The sequence below is a fragment of the Ovis aries genome, chromosome 18 (genome assembly GCF_016772045.2).
Source record: "Ovis aries strain OAR_USU_Benz2616 breed Rambouillet chromosome 18, ARS-UI_Ramb_v3.0, whole genome shotgun sequence".
Lineage (NCBI taxonomy): Eukaryota > Metazoa > Chordata > Mammalia > Artiodactyla > Bovidae > Ovis > Ovis aries.
In genome coordinates this window covers 43,273,442-43,292,301 of record NC_056071.1, presented here as the reverse complement: position 1 = coordinate 43,292,301, position 18,860 = coordinate 43,273,442, and the positions used below count along the sequence as shown (strand labels likewise).

At 41.1% G+C, this 18,860-nt stretch overlaps 1 protein-coding gene across 8 annotated transcripts in view; it reads right to left on the bottom strand.

The window, feature by feature from the left end:
• Nucleotides 1–7,109: 7,109 nt before the first annotated feature.
• The window catches only part of PRORP (protein only RNase P catalytic subunit), a 135,352-nt gene continuing 123,601 nt past the window's right edge, over nt 7,110–18,860 (bottom strand). For 5 of the 8 annotated variants that reach the window (XM_012098802.4, XM_042235682.1, XM_004017893.4 and 2 more), the window contains 3 exons: nt 14,037–14,185; nt 10,559–10,754; nt 7,110–7,411 (listed from right to left, as the gene is read on the bottom strand). In XM_012098802.4, the coding sequence (XP_011954192.2) occupies nt 7,280–7,411; nt 10,559–10,754; nt 14,037–14,185 (477 nt within the window). In that variant the 3' untranslated portion in view covers nt 7,110–7,279. The remainder of the gene's footprint in view (nt 7,412–10,558; nt 10,755–14,036; nt 14,186–18,860) is intronic. The other 3 variants (XM_042235683.1, XM_012098805.3, XM_060401812.1) reach the window with 3 other exon arrangements.

Below are 18,860 nucleotides of genomic sequence, written 5' to 3'. Positions count from 1 at the left end.
ACCCTGCCTCTGAGAGCCAAATGAGGAGCGGAACTGTCAGGGAATTCCGGACATTGACATTCTTAGTTCTGATGCAGTCATAGAAGACACAAGAGAGCTGTTTTATTAATGGCTTTCATAAACAACAAAGATCTACTGTATAGCACAGGGAACTATATTCAGTATCTCGCAATAAATTATAACAAATACACACACACACATATATATTTGAATCACTTTGCTGTACACCTGAATCAATGTAATTCAACTATACTTCAGCTAAAAAAACCCTTTTTTAATAAATAAAAAAAAGAAAAAAGTGGACTTTCAATATACAGATGTGAACTAAACTTGATATGTAGTAATGTTCTAGCCCAGCTGAGAGTGACAGGATGATCTCAACTGGTCTTAAAATGAATTTATGTGTCTATCATATAAGAAATTATGATTTCTCAAGCCTTTGCTTCTTGAGTTGGACTTTAACTAACTCTGGAAACATTAATGTTGTGATCATTTAAATGTGGTTGAAATTAACCCTACATTAACTTCATCAGAAGCTACCAAAACCCTGTTACATAACACTGCTATTTACGATAAATTAACAAAGGTCCGTCTAGTCAAGGCTATGGTTTTTCCTGTGGTCATGTATGGATGTGAGAGTTGGACTCTGAAGAGAGCTGAGCGCTGAAGAATTGATGCTTTTGAACTGTGGTGTTGGAGAAGACTCTTGAGAGTCCCTTGGACTGTAAGGAGATCCATCCAGTCCATCCTAAAGGAGATCTGTCCTGGGTGTTCACTGGAAGGACTGATGCTGAAGCTGAAACTCCAGTACTTTGGCCACCTCATGCGGAGAGTTGACTCATTGGAAAAGACTCTGACGCTGGGAGGGATTGGGGGCAGGAGGAGAAGGGGACGACAGAGGATGAGGTGGCTGGATGGCATCACCAACTCGATGGACATGAGTTTGGGTAAACTCCGGGATTTGGTGATGGACAGGGAGGCCTGGCATGCTGCGATTCATGGGGTCGCAAAGAGTCGGACACGACTTTGTTATTTGAATAACTTAATCCATTTGATAAGAGTGTACTTTTTCAAGTACTCTGGTAGCAAAACAGAGTATTTTTAGCTCTTATCTGTGACTAGATAATTGGCTTCCTGTTTACTTCAATTCCTGGTTGAGAGCAAGTTGTATATATATAGTCTCTGGAAGTATCTGTCAGATACTGCCAACAGAGACAAAATGTGGGGACAAAAGTCTTCAGGGAATCTTGAGACACCATAACAGAGACATGACAAGAGAAAATTGAAGATTATCTCTCAAGATTTACTGCATTTATTCATTGGTGATCCCATCTCTTTTGTTTTGTGGCACTTATTTTCATTAAATACTGTGTGGATCACAATGAACTGTGGAAAATTCTGAAAGAGATGGGAATACAGACCACCTGACCTGCCTCTTGAGAAACCTATATGCAGGTCAGGAAGCACCAGTTAGAACTAGAACTGGACATGGAACAACAGACTGGTTCCAAACAGGAAAAGGAGTATGTCAAGGCTGTATATTGTCATCCTGCTTATTTAACTTATATGCAGAGTACATCATGAGATACGCTGGGCTGGAAGAAGCACAAGCTGGAATCAAGATTGCTGGAGAAATATCAATAACTTCAGATATGCAGATGACACCACTCTTATGGCAGAAAGTGAAGAACGAAAGAGCCTCATGATGAAAGTGAAAGAGGAGAGTGAAAAACTTAGCTTCAAGCTCAACATTCAGAAAACTAAGATCATGGCATCCAGTCACATGACTTCGTGGCAGATAGATAGGGAAACAGTGGAAACAGTGGCTGACTTTATTTTTGGGGGCTCCAGAATCACTGCAGATGGTGATTACAGCCATGAAATAAAAAGATGCTTACTCCTTAGAAGGAAAGTTATAACCAACCTAGAGAGCATATTCAAAAGCAGAGACATTACTTTGCCAACAAAGGTCTGACTAGTCGAGGCTACGGTTTTTCCAGTAGTCATGTATGGATGTGAGAGTTGGACTGTGAAGAAAACTGACCGCTGAAGAATTGATGCTTTTGAACTGTGGTGTTGGAGAAGACTCTTGAGAGTCCCTTGGACTGCAAGGAGATCCAACCAGTCCATCCTAAAAGAGATCAGTCCTGGGTGTTCATTGGAAGGACTGATGTTGAAGCTGAAATTCCAATACTTTGGCCACCTGATGCAAAGAACTGACTCACTGGAAAAGACCCTGATGCTGGGAAAGATTGAGGGCAGGAGGAGAAGGGGACAAGAGAGGATGAGATGGTTGGATGGCATCACCGACTCAGTGGACATGAGTTTGGGTAGGCTCTGGGAGTTGATGATGGTCAGGGAGGCCTGGTGTGCTGCAGTTCATGGGGTCACAAAGAGTCGGACATGACTGAGCAGCTGAACTGAACTGAGTGAACTGAATACTAAGAGAATATTCTGTCTCCTGTATTTTCTTTCATACAGGAAGTCTGTATGGCTTCCTCTAAGTAGATCTGTGAATGGAACTTACTTCATTTGTATCATGTAGACTCAAGATTGTCATTGGCTGGGATAAAGCAGAAAAAAAGCTGGTCTTCTCTCCTCTGCCCTCAGCCCCACCTCCTGCCCAGGCTGCCTTTTATTTACATCTTTTCTTATCCTTGCTCCCCTCCAGTCTCCTGTAGTGCTATGGGCCTTACAGATGCCTCATTCCCCACTACCCCTCATCTTCCCATCTAATTCCCAACTAGAGTTTCCAGATGGAGCAAATAAAAATGTAGGATGCCCTGCTAATGATGAATTTCAGATAGGCAGTAAGTAATTTTAGGGTAAATAAGTCCCTGCAATACTTGTGACATATTTATACAGAAGAACTGTCATTTATCTGAAATTCAAATTTAACTGGGAGACTATTTTACCTGGCAACCCTACTCTCATCCTGTGGGTTATCAGAGGCTCAAGCAGCTGCTTTGTTCCACTTACTGAGAGCTCTGTCTGCCTAAGTCCCAGCTCTGAAAGAACTCAGACCTAAACCCCACAATGTCATCACACTGGTCTCTGTCCCTCTGCTCCCAGTCATTCCCACAAGGGCTCCCTAGATGTTTCTCATTCTAGAAATTCCAAGCTGCTGAAAGCTGGGCAAAAGTACCAGGTCCAGGACTCCATTTAGCTTTGCCCTCAATTATCCTGGTAATTTTGATTTTTAGCAAAGACTCACCATGATAGGCCAGAATTCAGGTGCCTAAACTGATGAAAGTGGAGAGTGAAAAAGTTGGCTTAAAGCTCAACATTCAGAAAATGAAGATCACAGCATCTGGTCCCATCACTTCATGGGAAATAGATGGGGAAACAGTGTCAGACTTTATTTTGTTGGGCTCCAAAATCACTGCAGATGGTGACTGCAGCCATGAAATTAAAAGACGCTTACTCCTTGGAAGAAAAGTTATGACCAACCTAGATAGCATATTCAAAAGCAGAGACATTACTTTGCTGACTAAGGTCCGTCTAGTCAAGGCTATGGTTTTTCCTGTGGTCATGTAAGGATGTGAGAGTTGGACTGTGAAGAAGGCTGAGCGCCGAAGAATTGATGCTTTTGAACTGTGGTGTTGGAGAAGACTCTTGAGAGTCCCTTGGACTGCAAAGAGATCCAACCAGTCCATTCTGAAGGAGATCAATCCTGGGATTTCTTTGGAAGGACTGATGCGAAAGCTGGAACTCCAGTACTTTGTCCACCTCATGCGAAGAGCTGACTCATTGGAAAAGACTCTGATGCTGGGAGGGATTGGGGGCAGGAGGAGAAGGGGATGACAGAGGATGAGATGGCTGGATGGCATCACTAACTTGATGGACCTGGGTCTGAGTGAACTCTGGGAGTTGGTGATGGATAGGGAGGCCTGGCGTGCTGCGATTCATGGGGTCGCAAAGAGTCGGACACGACTGAGCGACTGAACTGAACTAACCTAACATATCCTTGCTTTCTATGCCTCCTTTAGAATGAAGTTATCAGGGAAAAAGAAATCTATTAATAATATGAACACATATGCAGCTTATAATATCTTAAGACAGTTTTTTTAAAAAGCAAGAAGCTTGCTAGAGGACCAGGGAAGCAGTAATTATATTTAAGCACAAACTTGAAGAGAAAAATTCATTTAATGTGAAGAACAAGGCATCTGAGGTGAGACAGTCCCAGTGGAACCCTAAGAGAATGAACTCTGGCTTCTCCTTTGAGATGTTCTCTTTATTGGATCTGAGAACAGCATGAGGAAAAGAGAATATAAACTCAGGGGCATGCCAGGGGGAAGTACAAAGCACTTTAGAAATACTGAAAAGTGGCAGAGTTTCAAAGCCTTCGTTGTTCATGGCTGGCTGACTCTAAAGATACTCTCAATCCAGGGCGCAGGTTTTAAAGAATTCCTTCTTCCCACAGTGTCTGGGACTTTGAATTAGACAGGTAGCTTTTGTTTCACTCAGGTGATCAGAATACAAAGGTAGCCCAAGCGCTGGGTACCAGCTGTCTTCATTCAGAGAAAAATCTGCACACCCCAGGGTTCCATGTCAGTGCAATTGACTCTGAGCAGCCTAAAATTCCCCTCCTTCTGGACAAATGACAGATGCACCTCAATTTACCTCCAACAGAGATCAGGGGTTTTGTTTTGGAAAGGCATCAAAGAGTTCAAAAATAATATAATTTCCCTACCACAGTTTTCTACCCTGATGAGCCACTATGGAAACGTGGGCCCTTTAAGATATAGTCCTCCCCGTTCCCTTTCTCTTGTTTCCTACTTTCTCTTTTGTAGCTAACAAAGTTTCTAAATCTATACACCGGATGCTCTACCATTCAGGCTGAGTTTTTATGAACTACTCTAGCCTAAATCACAGTGTACAGTACAAGAAAGACTATTTGGCTGAGAATCAGAAGAGCTGGATTATGGCTGAAATGTCTCCACTAACTAGCTGTGGGATCCAGGGGAGCCATCGCATCTTTCTCTTCTATAAAATGCAACTGTTTGGCCTTACATTCTTCAAAGTTCACTCCTGCTCCAAAGTCCCACATTCTTTCTGCATCCTACCCCATCCCTAGGAGCAACTTGTGAGGAATCTGCATTAAGCTTTTAGACAGGCTTATTTAACAAATGCATTTCCCCCTAATTTTCTTTAAACTAGGATAGTTCCTTTAAAAAAAAGTTTAGCTCACTGAAAGCCCAGTGTTCTAAGTATGTAGTTCATGAAATTTAGGAATAAAGGTTGGATTTGAGAGCGTTCTGACTCTCATCATCTTTCAATGCCCTCAATTTATCAGACCCTTGTCTGGAGAGCTCCTTCCTCTGGGGGTGGCAGTGCTGAATCCAATAATGGGTAAGGAGATCAAACATCCCTGCCTCTGTTTTTCCTGGATTGTTTCCCTGTGCATAATATATACCCTATATATATGGTATATATCTGTGTACATGGTCTTATGTAAATTAGGTCGCTGTTCATTTCATGTAAATAACTTTTTAATGCTAATATACTTTTTTCAGTTATGTTGTTGTAAATGCATCAGTTTTAAGTGTTTACTGTGATGAATTTTGACTAACATTACATACACTATGTTTGCACCACCCAGAACCTTCCATCACCCCCACAAAGTAAGTTCTCTTGTGCCCTTATCCTCAGGCAACTACTATTCTGATTTTTTCTAGCATAGATTGGTTTTGCCTATTCTTGAATATGAAATCATATAGTATGTATAAGGAAAAATCTATTATTGTGTTGCAGACATGAATTTTTTCAGTTAAAATCAAGAAATACATTGCCAAAAAAGAAAAAAATACACTGCCAAGCAAGCAAGTAAAACAGAAATGCAATTATGAAAATTTACTCACTTTGGTAAAGTAAGCCAAACTTGATGAAATGAAACAAATCTATATGATTTAGAAAACCCTCATCCCAAGTGATGGAATTAATGAAAGTGAAAGTCGCTCAGTCATGTCCAACTCTTTGGGACTCCATGGACTATACAGTCCATGTAATTATCCAGGCCAGAATACTGGAGTGGGTAGCCTTTCCCTTCTCCAGGGGATCTTCCCAACCCAGGAATCGAACCCAGGTCTTCCACATTGCAGGTGGATTCTTTACCAGCTGAGCCACAGGGCAAGCCCAAGAATACTGGAATGAGTAGCCTATCCCTTCTCCAGTGATCTTCCCAACCCAGGAGTTGAACTGGGGTCTCCTGCATTGCAAGTGGATTCTTTACTAACTGAACTATCAGGGAAGCCCAATGGAATTCACAAAATGATGTATCAATCCTGAAAAGGCATTATAGGATGAAGAAAAATGATCATAGTCTAAAAAGAAGGAAGTGCCCCCTTTCCTCCAACCCAAATCATTGGATATTAAGTAAAAGTTGCTAATAAGCCTTTGACATCTGAATCAGAGCTTCATAAGTGATTCAGTGTGGGTAGGAGATAACATGTAGAGGATGAGATGATACCAGAAATGGAGAAGGGGTTTACAAATAACCTGGAGCCCAACAGCAGATGAACTGGTTCTGCTATTGATGGACCTGGAAGGGCAGCAAAAAAGGATACCAGAAGACCCTATTGCCCATGTAAGTGGAATGGCTGGCCCAATAAGAGAAAGGTAGGCATCACTCTGTCTTCCCTGGTGGCTCAGAAGTAAATAATCTGCCTGCAATTCAGGAGTTGGAGGAGACTCAGGTCTAATCTCTCAGTTGGGAAGATCCCCTGGAGGAGAGCATGGCAACCCACTCCAGTATTCTTGCCTGGAGAATCCCATGGACACAGGAGCCTGGTGGGCTATAGTCCACAGGGTCACAAAGAATCGGACATTACTGAAGTGACTTAGCACACACCAATGCAGGCATCACTTTGTATTGAGTTCCCAAACTTTAGATAAGCCTTCAGTCAGTTCAGTCGCTCAGTCATGTCCGACTCTTTGCGACCCCATGAATCGCAGCACACCAGGACTCCCTGTCTATCACCAGCTCCTGGAGTTCACTCAGATTCACGTCCATCGAGTCAGTGATGCCATCCAGCCATCTCATCCTCTGTCGTCCCCTTCTCCTCCTGCCCCCAATCCTAAACAAATGTTAGGGGGAAAAATGCAACCGGTTATGAAAAGATATTATATCTCATTTAATTAAAAAGTCAACTTCTTGATATGGACCAAACAGGAAAAACTGAATCAAACAGAAGCAATGCTCTAAACAAGCATCAATTTAAGAGCTCTGATGCCAACCAGGGGGACACCCAGACACAAGTTTAGCATGGGGTAAGAGTCTTTACGTCTTCCGGTGAAGGCAAAGCCATTTGGTTGGCACTTCGTAGGAATATCTTTCCACCAGGTTGTCATCATAAGGTATGTGCCACGAGTCTCCAGTCGTTTGCACCACGGTGTCATAGCTGAGAATATGCTGTTGAATTAAAAAGGGAACCACACATTGAGAACAACACTAAAGGAATATCTGGCCATTTCCCTTTCTTTTCTGACGGTTTCTTAGTTTGCTTCAGAGATGTATTATTTGTCTTACTTAACAATGGATTTTCAAAGAGCAGCTAGCTCTGTGAAGATGAATTCTGGCAGTAGGCACAGTGCGGGTTGGAGGATAAAATAGGAGTTAGGATTAACAGATACACATTACTACATATAAAAGAGAAGACTTCCTTGGTGGTGCAGTAGATCAAGAATCTGCTTGCCAAGATAGGGTACATGGGTTTGATCCCTCATCTGGGAAGATTCCACATGCCAAGGAACAACTAAGCCCATGCTCAGCAACTGCTGAGCTGTGCTCTGGGGCCCTCGAGCTGCAACTGCCGAAGCCTGCACGCTCTAGGGCCCAAGAGCCAAACTACTGAGCCCCTGTGCCCCAACTACCGAAGCCTGTGCACCTAGAGTCTGTGCTCCACAGCAAGAGTAGCCCCCACTCTCCACAATTAAGAAAAAAACCTGTGTGCAGCAATGAGGACCCAGTGTAGCCAAAAATAAAGACAAAAGAAGAAAAAAAAAAAGACTTCCTCACTTAAAAAAAAATAGGTAAACAACAAGAACCTCCTGTATAGCACAGAGAAAGATAATCAGTATAATAACCTATAATGGAAAAGAATCTGAAAAAGAATATATATATACATACACACATACAAACACCCCCCCCCACATATATATATCTACCATTGTATTACTGCTGCATACTTGAAGTTGACACATTGTAAATTAACTATACTTCAATTAAAAAAAAGATGAACCCTATTGTTAGGAGTTCCTTTTTGGGGAGGTTTCATATTTAAGGTTAAGGATCTCTATAAGAAAAAAATATATATATTCCTTTTTGTCTTTAATGATTTTGTATGCAACAGAGAAAACTTTCAAATATACAAAAATAAAGAAACAGCACAATGAACTCATACATACCCATCACCTCAGAGAGGGCAATGGCAACCCACTCCAGTACTCTTGCCTGGAAAATCCCATGGACGGAGTAGCCTGGAAGGCTGCAGTCCATGGGGTCGCTGAGGTCGGACATGACTGAGCGACTTCACTTTTACTATTCACTTTCATACATTGGAGAAGGAAATGGCAACCCACTCCAGTGTTCTTGCCTGGAGAATCCCAGCGACAGGGGAACCTAATGGGCTGCCATCTATTGCGTCACACAGAGTCGGACACGACTGAAGTGACTTAGCAGCAGTAGCATACCCATTACCTGGCCTCAAAAATCATCAAAATTCATGGCTAATCTTACTTCATCATTCATTCAAAACCCCTCAGATTATTTTGAAATAAATCTCAGATATTATATCACTTTTTCTATAATTCAATATGTATCTCTAAAAGATAAGAACTTATTTTGTAAATGTAAAAGGAATATTATTATTATACTTAAGAATTAACAACTCCTTAACATCATCAAATTTCTACTGTTTACATTTTTCCAATTATTATATGTGTGTAATTATATTTTACAGTTTGAATAGGAATTGAAATAAGGTTGTTACATTGTGACTGGCTAAACTCTCAAGACTCTTACAATCTAGAGCTTCTCTTTTCAACTCTATTTTTCTTGCAGTTTTTTCTTATTGAGGAAACCAGGTCCTATACTGTATCCCACAGCTGATTTTGCTGATTGCATTTCTGTGGTATCATTTGATACTGTATTTCCCACAAATGCTGTTTTTGTCTATTTGTTGAGCCCTGGACTGTATTTACCATTGGCTAGTGTACTGGTGACTGCAGCCATGAAATTAAAAGATGCTTACTCCTTGGAAGAAAAGTTATGACCAACCTAGAAAGATTATTCAGAAGCAGAGACATTACTTTGCCAATAAAGGTCCGTCTAGTCAAGGCTATGGTTTTTCCAGTAGTCACGTGTGGATGTGAGAGTTGGACTGAGAAGAAAGGTGAGCGCTGATGAATTGATGCTTTTGAACTGTGGTGTTGGAGAAGACTCTTGAGAGTCCCTTGGACTGCAAGGAGATCCAACCAGTCCATTCTGAAGGAGATCAGCCCTGGGTGTTCTTTGGAAGGAATGATGCTAAAGCTGAAGCTCCAGTACTTTGTCCACCTCATGTGAAGAGTTGACTCATTGGAAAAGACTCTGATGCTGGGAGGGATTGGGGGCAGGAGGAGAAGGGGATGACCGAGGATGAGATGGCTGGATGGCCATCACCAACTCGATGGACGTGAGTCTGAGTAAACTCCGGGAGATGGTGATGGACAGGGAGGCCTGGTGTGCTGCAATTCAATGGGGTCCCAAAGAGTCAGACACGACTGAGCAACTGAACTGAACTGAACTGAGTGTATTTTTCTATAGTAAATTGCCTTTAGATTTTCTCTTTGCTTTTACACGAGACATCCTTGAACTTACATGTATTTCAACTAGAATCAAAAAAGAACTCAATTGAGATTGTGCCACAAAAGTGAATTAAACAGGAAAAAGAGTTATTCAGCAGAAACAGAAGTATGATGAGTCATAAGACATACAGAATTTTGAGCTATGGCAAATAAATAGGAAAATAAAAAACACATATAGGGATTTGTAACTGATAACATAACTGAAGTCATAACTGATGACACTTCAGGGGTTTTCAATACATCAGTTAACGTGGGGTTGGCCTAGGAAAACATTGCTCTGGCAGACTCTGTGTTTTTAGGATCTGGCTAATTCCAAATACCAAACTGCTGCTGCTAAGTCGCTTCAATAGTGTCTGACTCTGTGCGACCCCAGAGATGGCAGCCCACCAGGCTCCCCCGTCCCTGGGATTCTCCAGGCAAGAACACTGGAATGGGTTGCCATTTCCTTTCCCAATGCATGAAAGTAAAAAGTGAAAGTGAAGTTGCTCAGTTGTGTCTGACTCTTCGCGACCCCATGGACTGCAACCTACCAGGCTCCATGGGATTTTCCAGGCAAGAGTACTAGAGTGGGGTGCCATTGCCTTCTCGGAAATACCAAACTAAAGCTAAGAAAAACAAAACATCAAGAACTAGATGCACCGTTCTTTGACTATGTCACATTCTTACTATATAGTTGGCTCTGCTGATGTTATGGAGAGGATGGATAACATACCTGAAAGGTTATTTTTGCTCCTGGATGCTTACTAACAATTGCCAGCTGATGTCCCTGCTGCCACTTAAAGAACAGGCGCTGGGTCTTGGCATCAGGCAGACAGGCCCTGTGGTCTCTCATCAGGTCTTTTGTGATAAACTTGCAGTGGTTTCCTGAGTGCAGTGTGGCATACAGAAGGAACGGATCATCCTCAGAGCTGAGCCGGACATAAGAATGGACACAATCAAACACATGTCCAAAGAGGCAGAGAACAGCATTCTTCACCATGCTAATTACTTCTGTCTCTACTTTCCTCAGAAGTATTTTTTGCCCTTAACTGATATGATCAATCAAGGATACTTATGAACCACCTGCAAGTCTTCAGTTGGTAGACAACATGATCGAGAACACAGATGGACAGCTACAGGGAAGGGAATGCTAATGCTTAGGATTCTTAGCAGTTCAACTGGACTCTACCGCTAGAAGGGAGAATTCTAACGGTCATTCTCTCTTCATAGTTAAAAGCTGGTTCTCTGGGTCCCCATGGAGTTTTCCTCATCTGCCTCATCCATTACAGAGCACATCTTTTCCCTACCCCTTTCTTCACTTGAATTCAAGAAACATTCATAGTACTAACAGGGCAGGAGGATACTTTCTTGCAAAAGTAAGGGGTTAACCTCAAAGCTTAAACTGGTATCTCCAAGTAGCTTCTGGGTAGCCATCCTGATCAGCACCCAAAGGCACCTCCAGAGAAGAGCCAGGAGCTCAAAGTCTCCAATGAGCCCTCAATATCAGTAGTGAGTGCTTGAATACATGTGCTGTAGCTGTAAAAACAGCAGTAGTTACCTTGACTCGAGATTCAGATGGCAACATGTGATTAAGCTATATACCTTGATCCAAATGACCCAAAGTGGATCCTTTACAGGATACTGTATACAGTTCCTTGACCAGGGATTGAACCTGGGCCACAACAGTGAGACTGCCGTCCTAACCACTGTACTGCCAGAGAATTCCTCCATTTGACGTTTTTAAGAACAAACAGTTTGGACAATACTGACAAATCTTGAAGTTATCACATTCAACCCAACAAAACCTAGACTCAGGACAGAGGTTCACTCATAATCCATGCTAAATTGTAAATCCCTTACAGGATACCTTATACTAAAGTATTTCAATTTCAAGTGTAATGATAAAATAACTGGAATCTGTCTTTAAAATAATCTTCAGGAAAAAGAAAAACTGTGGGGGTTATATGGAACAACATTAACAAATGACAGTAGTTACGGGAGCTGAGTGACAGTCATGGGGGCATTCACTGTACTATTCTCCCTAGTTTAGGTTTCAACACGCTTCTTTGGCACATTAGTGGCAAACAGAGTTAATGTTAAAAATTTAAATACTCAAATCCAAAGCCATAGAAGGTGGCTGAATCAATCTTTACCACTGGGTTTGGAATTTCAGCATATACAATATATACAGGCTCCAAACCAAGCACGAGACCAATTTCCAACAGGCTTCTTGGTTATAACACTACCGTTACTTAGTTCTTCCATCTATGAAAAATAATGATGATGGTGACAGCAACAAATATAGATGCTTTCCATGCACTTGGTGCTGTGCCAAGAGTTTCACATGTATTATGTGCAAGTATTTTCTCACTGAATCCTCATGAGGGTTACCTATGAAGAAAAGAAGACACAGAGAAGGGAAACACTTCCCAGACAGGAAGTGACAGGGCCATGATCTGAACCAGGGTAGACTGATTCTCAAGCCTGCGATCCTCAGGTTTAGCCAATGCTGCCTAATGTGACTGAATGAAGGGCATTACTACTACCTTATAGTCTTGGAAAGATGGAAGTACCCACTCCATGAATAAATAAAAGAACTTAGCTACAGAAAAATGAGATTTGGTTTGGGATCTGAAGGAGGGGTTAGCTTCCAGCTTTATGCATTGAGTGCCATTTGACATTTTTTTTTTTTTTTTTTGGCTGCAGTGTTTGGCCTGTGGGATCCTTAGTTCCTTGACCAGGGATTGAACCTGGGCTACAGCAGTGAGATTGCCATCCTAACCACTGTACTGCCAGAGAATTCCTCCATTTGACCTTTTTTAAGAACGAACGGTTTGGATAATACTGACAAATCTTGAAGTTATCACATTCAACCCAACGAAACCTAGACTCAGGACTGAGGTTTGCTCATGATCCATGTTAAGTTGTAAATAAACCTTTGTCAGCATAAACAGTATGAGAACCTAAATGCGTGCTAACAGTTAATACATGGTGTTGTAGATCTGTGCTCCTCCTGACTAGCTACTTTCTGCATACTGTATGGACACTGTGTATTTCCTTGCTGATCATGTTTTCCATCTTCCTTTGGTTTCCTGGGAAGCGGTAGCTCACAGCAACATTCCCTTTATACTTAGAATAAAATCCAGAGCCCATGAGGTCCTCTGTAATGCGGTCCCTGCCTTCTCTGCGACCTCAGAACTGACCATCCACACTGGCCTGCCAGCTCCCCTCATTCCTGACTGACAGCCCTCTTTTCCCCCCTCCCCGCCTGTGGTGGGTCTTAGTTGTGGCACGTGCACTCTTAGTTGCAGCATGCAGGATCTAGTTCCCTGACAAGGGATCAAACTTGGCCTCCCTGCACTGCGAGTGTGGAGTCTTAGCCACTAGACCACCGGAGAGGCCCTCTTTTGTTGTTGTTCAGGGCCTTTTGAACACTTGCTGTTCCTTCTGCCTGGTAGTTTCTTCCCACTACCTCTCCTTGTTTCTCAAACGACTCACTTGTTCTCTTCAGATCTGTGTCCTCCCCAAGGCCTTTCCTGATGATCTCTCCATTCACCCCCCTCGATATTGGACCTAGTCCTCTTCCAGCTCCCTACTCCCCTCACAGCTTTGATCATTGCCTGTTTATCTGTTTACCTGTCTACTGTTACGTTCCAAGATGACAGGGACTTGGTTTTGTTCACTGGTGTTTCTCTGAGAACACAGATGGTGCTCGTATTTGCTAAATATTTGTTAAATGATCTGTTCAGGAATCTATGGCATGCATTCTGTGTACTAATCTCATTTGGGTTTTAACTTATTTCTCCTTTTTGGCTTCCCTGGTGGCTCAGATGGTAAAGCGTCTGCCTGCAATGCGGGAGACCCGGGTTCAATTCCTGGGTCAGGAAGATCCCCTGGAGAAGGAAATGGCAACCCACTCCAGCACTCTTGCCTGGAAAATCCCATGGACAGAGGAGCCTGATAGGCTACAGTCCATGGGGTCGCAAAGAGTCGGACACGATTGAGCAACTTCACTTTCACTTTATTTCTCCTTTAAACTGATTTCTCATCTATTTAAGTTTATCCTGCTATAAAAACTATATTTTTATAAATTTTTTTTTTTGAATGAGGCTGAGTATACTCACACACACATGCACTTTAAAAACAGAAAAACAGGTAACAAGCAGATGACTGGAGCCTAGTGTAACTCACTTAATAACTTCAATACCTACATGTTGTCAGCGAAAAAAAAGCTGGCTTGCTTTTGCATCTTTTCCATCTCAACTCTTCTCCACCGGGAATTCTGCGTTAACATATGCTTCCGGCCCAGGACCAGCACTTGAAGATTCTGCTTGGCGAGATGAGAGACCACATTCAAGAGCTGAAAAACACAAAGTCAGTCCCCAAGAAAGTCAGGGAAGAATCTCAAGTAAGGGGAGTGATTCTGCTAGATGGTAATCTCAATGGGTCCAACAGTCTTTTCTGGTAAGAGGTGAGAAAACATTCCTTAACAGTCTTTTCTGGTAAGAGGTAATTGCCCATCTTTGTAAATAAACCGGAGGAAAATGCTTCCATGTTACAAATGATTATCTAACACCTGCCCACTGGCCAGGCTACATGGGATACCTGGGGAGGTTTCTAAGCATAGACAAGATGAGCCATTTTAAAAATGTGTTCTGTAGGGCCCACTGGGAGAGAGGTAGGGGAGCTAAGAAGGATGGGGTTTGGTTCCTGTACACTCCCAACCCTGTTTCAACCCAAACAGCTCAGTTTTTGTCACTTATATATTGGTATTCTGCATAGATTTTTATTTAAATAAAGGATGGCTCAGATGGTAAAGAATCTGCCTACAATGCAGGAGACCTCAGTTCAATCCCTGGGTCAGGAAGATCCCCTGGAGAAGGGAATGGCAACAGTTAGGAGCCTAGCAGGCTATAGTCCATGGGGTTACAATGAGTCAGACACGACTGAGAGACTAACGCTTTTATTAAAAGTTTGTAAATGGCTGGAATAGATATTTCTTTTTTTTTTTTACTTAAGGTTTTTTAACTTTTAACTTTGTATTGGGATATAGCTGATTAACAATGTTGTGATAGTTTCAGGAGAACAATGAAGGGATTCAGCCATATGTATACATGAAGATATTGAATTTTCAGTCAACTTTTCCACATCATGATTCTGCTAAGATTGCTACTTTTCACTGAAATCCCTCTTTCCTCCAAAAGGTCTGTCAACTTTCATCCTCCAGCTTATTTTCCACTCAGTGAATTTACCCCATATTCTTCCCATTTCCCACATGTCTTGTGTGCACACGGATTCCTCTTAAAAGTTTGACGTGGGATTTTTAGTAACTCCTACACTTTGGTGAGCTTATTTACATTCAATCTTTCATAAGTAAAAGTCTATAGACTACTTTCATGTACAACCTATTAAACTAAGCTATAAATGAATATTACTAAGTGTAATATGTAAAAGCTAATAAAATATTTTAACTTAAGTTATATAACAGTGCATCAGAAATATAAAAGTTCTATAATTTATAAAAACTCCAGGGCCTCTGAAAATCACAAGTTGAAAGTCATTGAAGAAATCCTTAATTTTCTTGGGTCTTGGTTAGAAAGGCATTTATTTTAGCCTAGCTTTCCCTAACTCAAATTTATTCCCATGTAGACTTTCAGGATATTAGTTAAAATTCTTTACTCAATAATTTTTCATTCATTTATTTGGTCAGTTGTCAAATATTGCTTGAGTACCTGTTAGTCTAACACACATGGATTCTCTCAGTTAGTCTAATAATGAATTAGCGAGAGCTGAACTTTTAAGTACTGTTTAATGCTTTGGATTTATATGTATTTTTGGCCCATTCTACCCCATTACTAATCTTATTATTTTAGGAAACAGTAGTTAGTTATATGATCTCTAATTCTTAGTTCTAGAATGAATGGACAGAATGAACACAAGTTGGCCACTGAATGTGAGCAGAGAAGTGTACCAATACCACTGTGAGGACTCTGACCCAAAGCTTTACAACCAGAAAAAGTTATGAGTAATGGCTTCTCTGTTCACTCAACAGTTATTTCCCAGAACTCTCCATGTATAAGGCACATAGTAGGTATTATAGCTTACGAAGTTTTGGAAGATATGGCCCCTGACTTCAGCGAGGGAGTGCCTAATAATTTTCTTATCCAACTCTCAAGCCTGGAAAGATGTATATGCTGGTTCCACATATACTGAATGGTTAATAGACATTTTCTGATTAGCTGAAGAAAACGCCTACCTCTATTGTGAAATACAAAATGCCTACCTTTATTACTGAAAACTTGAAAAATATAGGCAAGAAGAAAAGTGAAAGAGGAAATCACTTATAACCTCACTACCCAAAGATCTAACTCTATTTGCCAGTCTATTTATCCTAAGCATTTTTATATAATCTTACAAGGTACTATTTTAAAAGCTGGGTTGGTAATCAAACATCTTCACTATGGAAGTTTAGTTCAGGGATTCAAACACCTCAAAACATTGAGAATGAATCTCCTTCAAAATGCACTTACAAATTTTCTTCTTAAAGCTATGCTGAGATTACAGATTATTTTCAATGAGCCCAGACAAAAAATGGCAACTGAATTCATTAAAAGGAATGACAACTGCTTTCTAAAAACTCCTGTATGAATTCCCATAAAGTTATTCTCAATATAAAACAAAAAAAAATCAAACAAAACCAATTTTTGATACTGATTCCATATACATGAGAAGACATGGCTTAAAGAAATACACAATTGGGTCTTCACATCTGTGTGTGTGTGTGCTTAGTCATTCATATCTATACCTCGGTTTAAATAAACAGCCTTGAATTTACTAATATTAAGTTAAAGACAGGGGCCCAAAGAAGAACAGAAAGGGCTTAGGTTAGCTTGAACAACTCTGGGGCACCATCGTGTGGCCGAAAGGTCTCGGCTAGCAGCAGCTCTCTGGTAATGATGCAAACAAGGGAGAATAAAGACACAGGAAAGAGAGATGAGTGTACGGGATGGAATAGAGGCATTTGCCTGAAACTCTATAGCAATCTAGCTATGAGCCTACTTCCTGTGAGGTAAATTCCAAGACTGGATCCAATGGGCTGGCCCAGAGTCATAGATATACTTAGAATAGTAAAGAAAAAGAAAAGTGACCTTAATTCTATGTTAGATCAAAAATAAAAATGGGAGAAATTTCTACTTCTGGGAAAACGGAGTGGATGTACTCTTCCCTATTTCTTCCACTATGTACAACTAAAACCCTCAGATGTTTTGTATATAAAACAAATGCAAGACTTTGTAGAGATAAAAAGGCAGACTGGCTAGGGACCTTGGGATTTCCTTTTCGCCTCATATATCCTCCTATACTTGGAAATCAAGAAGCCAGCAACCTGGAAATGTCATGGATACAGACAAAAAAGACCAATAAAGGCCGGTTCTCTCTAGCCAAAGGACTAGAAAAGACGCAGTCTAGCAAGACTGAAAACCTGTTAAAGTGATAACACCAGCAGACTGATGTTACATGTGTGTGCGTGTGTGTATACATATGTGATGCTTTCAGCAACCATTAAAAATGCTATGCAAAGATATATATTCAAAAACACTATGATTTTTTTTTAAAGCCAACTATAGACACATAAAAATGGAATTCTAAGAAAAGTTCAAGCAACCCACAGGAAGGCAGGAAAAATAAAACAGAAATAGGAAAGAATGGTAATAGAAAACAAAAAATAAAATGGCAGACATAATGCCTAACATATGAATAACAACATAAAATATAAAGCATTTTAATACATCAATGAAAAGACAGGGCACATATCAGAATTTTATTCATTTTTAAGGCTGAATAATATTCCATTGTATCTATATACAACATCTTATCTATTCATGTCCATGGATATTTGGGTTGTTTCTAAAACTTTCCTTCCTGAACTTATCCTATAATGAGGAATATTGATCATAGCTATCTTGCTTGGGAAACCAGCATAGGACTTCTATAATGTCTGCAGATGTCAGATCCTAAAGGCTTTAGAGTTCTGAAGATCTACAGTCCATAAAACCCAGGAAGTTCCAGAGACTGCAGAGGGGGAGGTAAAAAGTTAAAAGACTAGGGAAAGGAAGTTACACTTGCTATTTAGGGTTATTCAGAATAGCTCTTGCTCTCATGACCCTCTCCCACCTCTTAGGCAGCTTTTCTACTTCCTGAGCATCCCTACCCACTTATTTCCAACACATGTAGCTCGGCCAATTGTATTTTTACCCTAAGCTCAGGAACTACTGTTCAGGTTTACACCAAAAGTAAGTCATGTATGAGTAATGTCACTTATGAATTAAAAAAAAGAAAAACTTCTTATCTATTCCTACTAGAGATAAACCAAATTAGAACAGAAGCCAAGCCAAATATTAAGCTGCAATCTGTGTTTACTCTTCTGGTTTTTGGAGAATTATCCTTTAGACATCGTAAAGAGCAATGTGGGAGCGAGCATGGTGAGAATGGATCTCAGCTTAACCTTGAGGTGCCAAGTACCTGGAGTTCTGGAAGCAATTTGGAATTTGAGATATTCTCCAGAATCAGCTGTACTATGTATTTTGCTCTGCTGTGTGGTTCAGACTCCAGACCCCTTGGGCAGGTCCAGAACTGTCCTCACCATCTCTGGATTCTCCAGGTTGAGAACTTCCCAGAGTGGATCTCAGCTTCTCTTGTCAGAACTGCCCTGAGCTCAAGGAAACCCGTCCACAGCTCTCATTTAAACCGAATCCCTGCTCAGAGTCTCAAGGGGAGAACCGCCTCCTCTACGACATCGACCATTCTGTACACATGGATATTTGTCACACACTGCTTGATCCTTCCTATGAAGGCCTAGTTTGGTCTTGGATGAACCTTGAAGATAAGTCAGACACAAAAGGACAAATTTTATACGATTTCATTTATATGAGTTACCTAGAGGAGTCAATCAGAGACAGAAAACAGAATGGTGTTTGCCAGGGGCCAGAAGAGAGGTGAATGAGGAGATACTGTTTAACGGTACAGAGTTTCAGTTC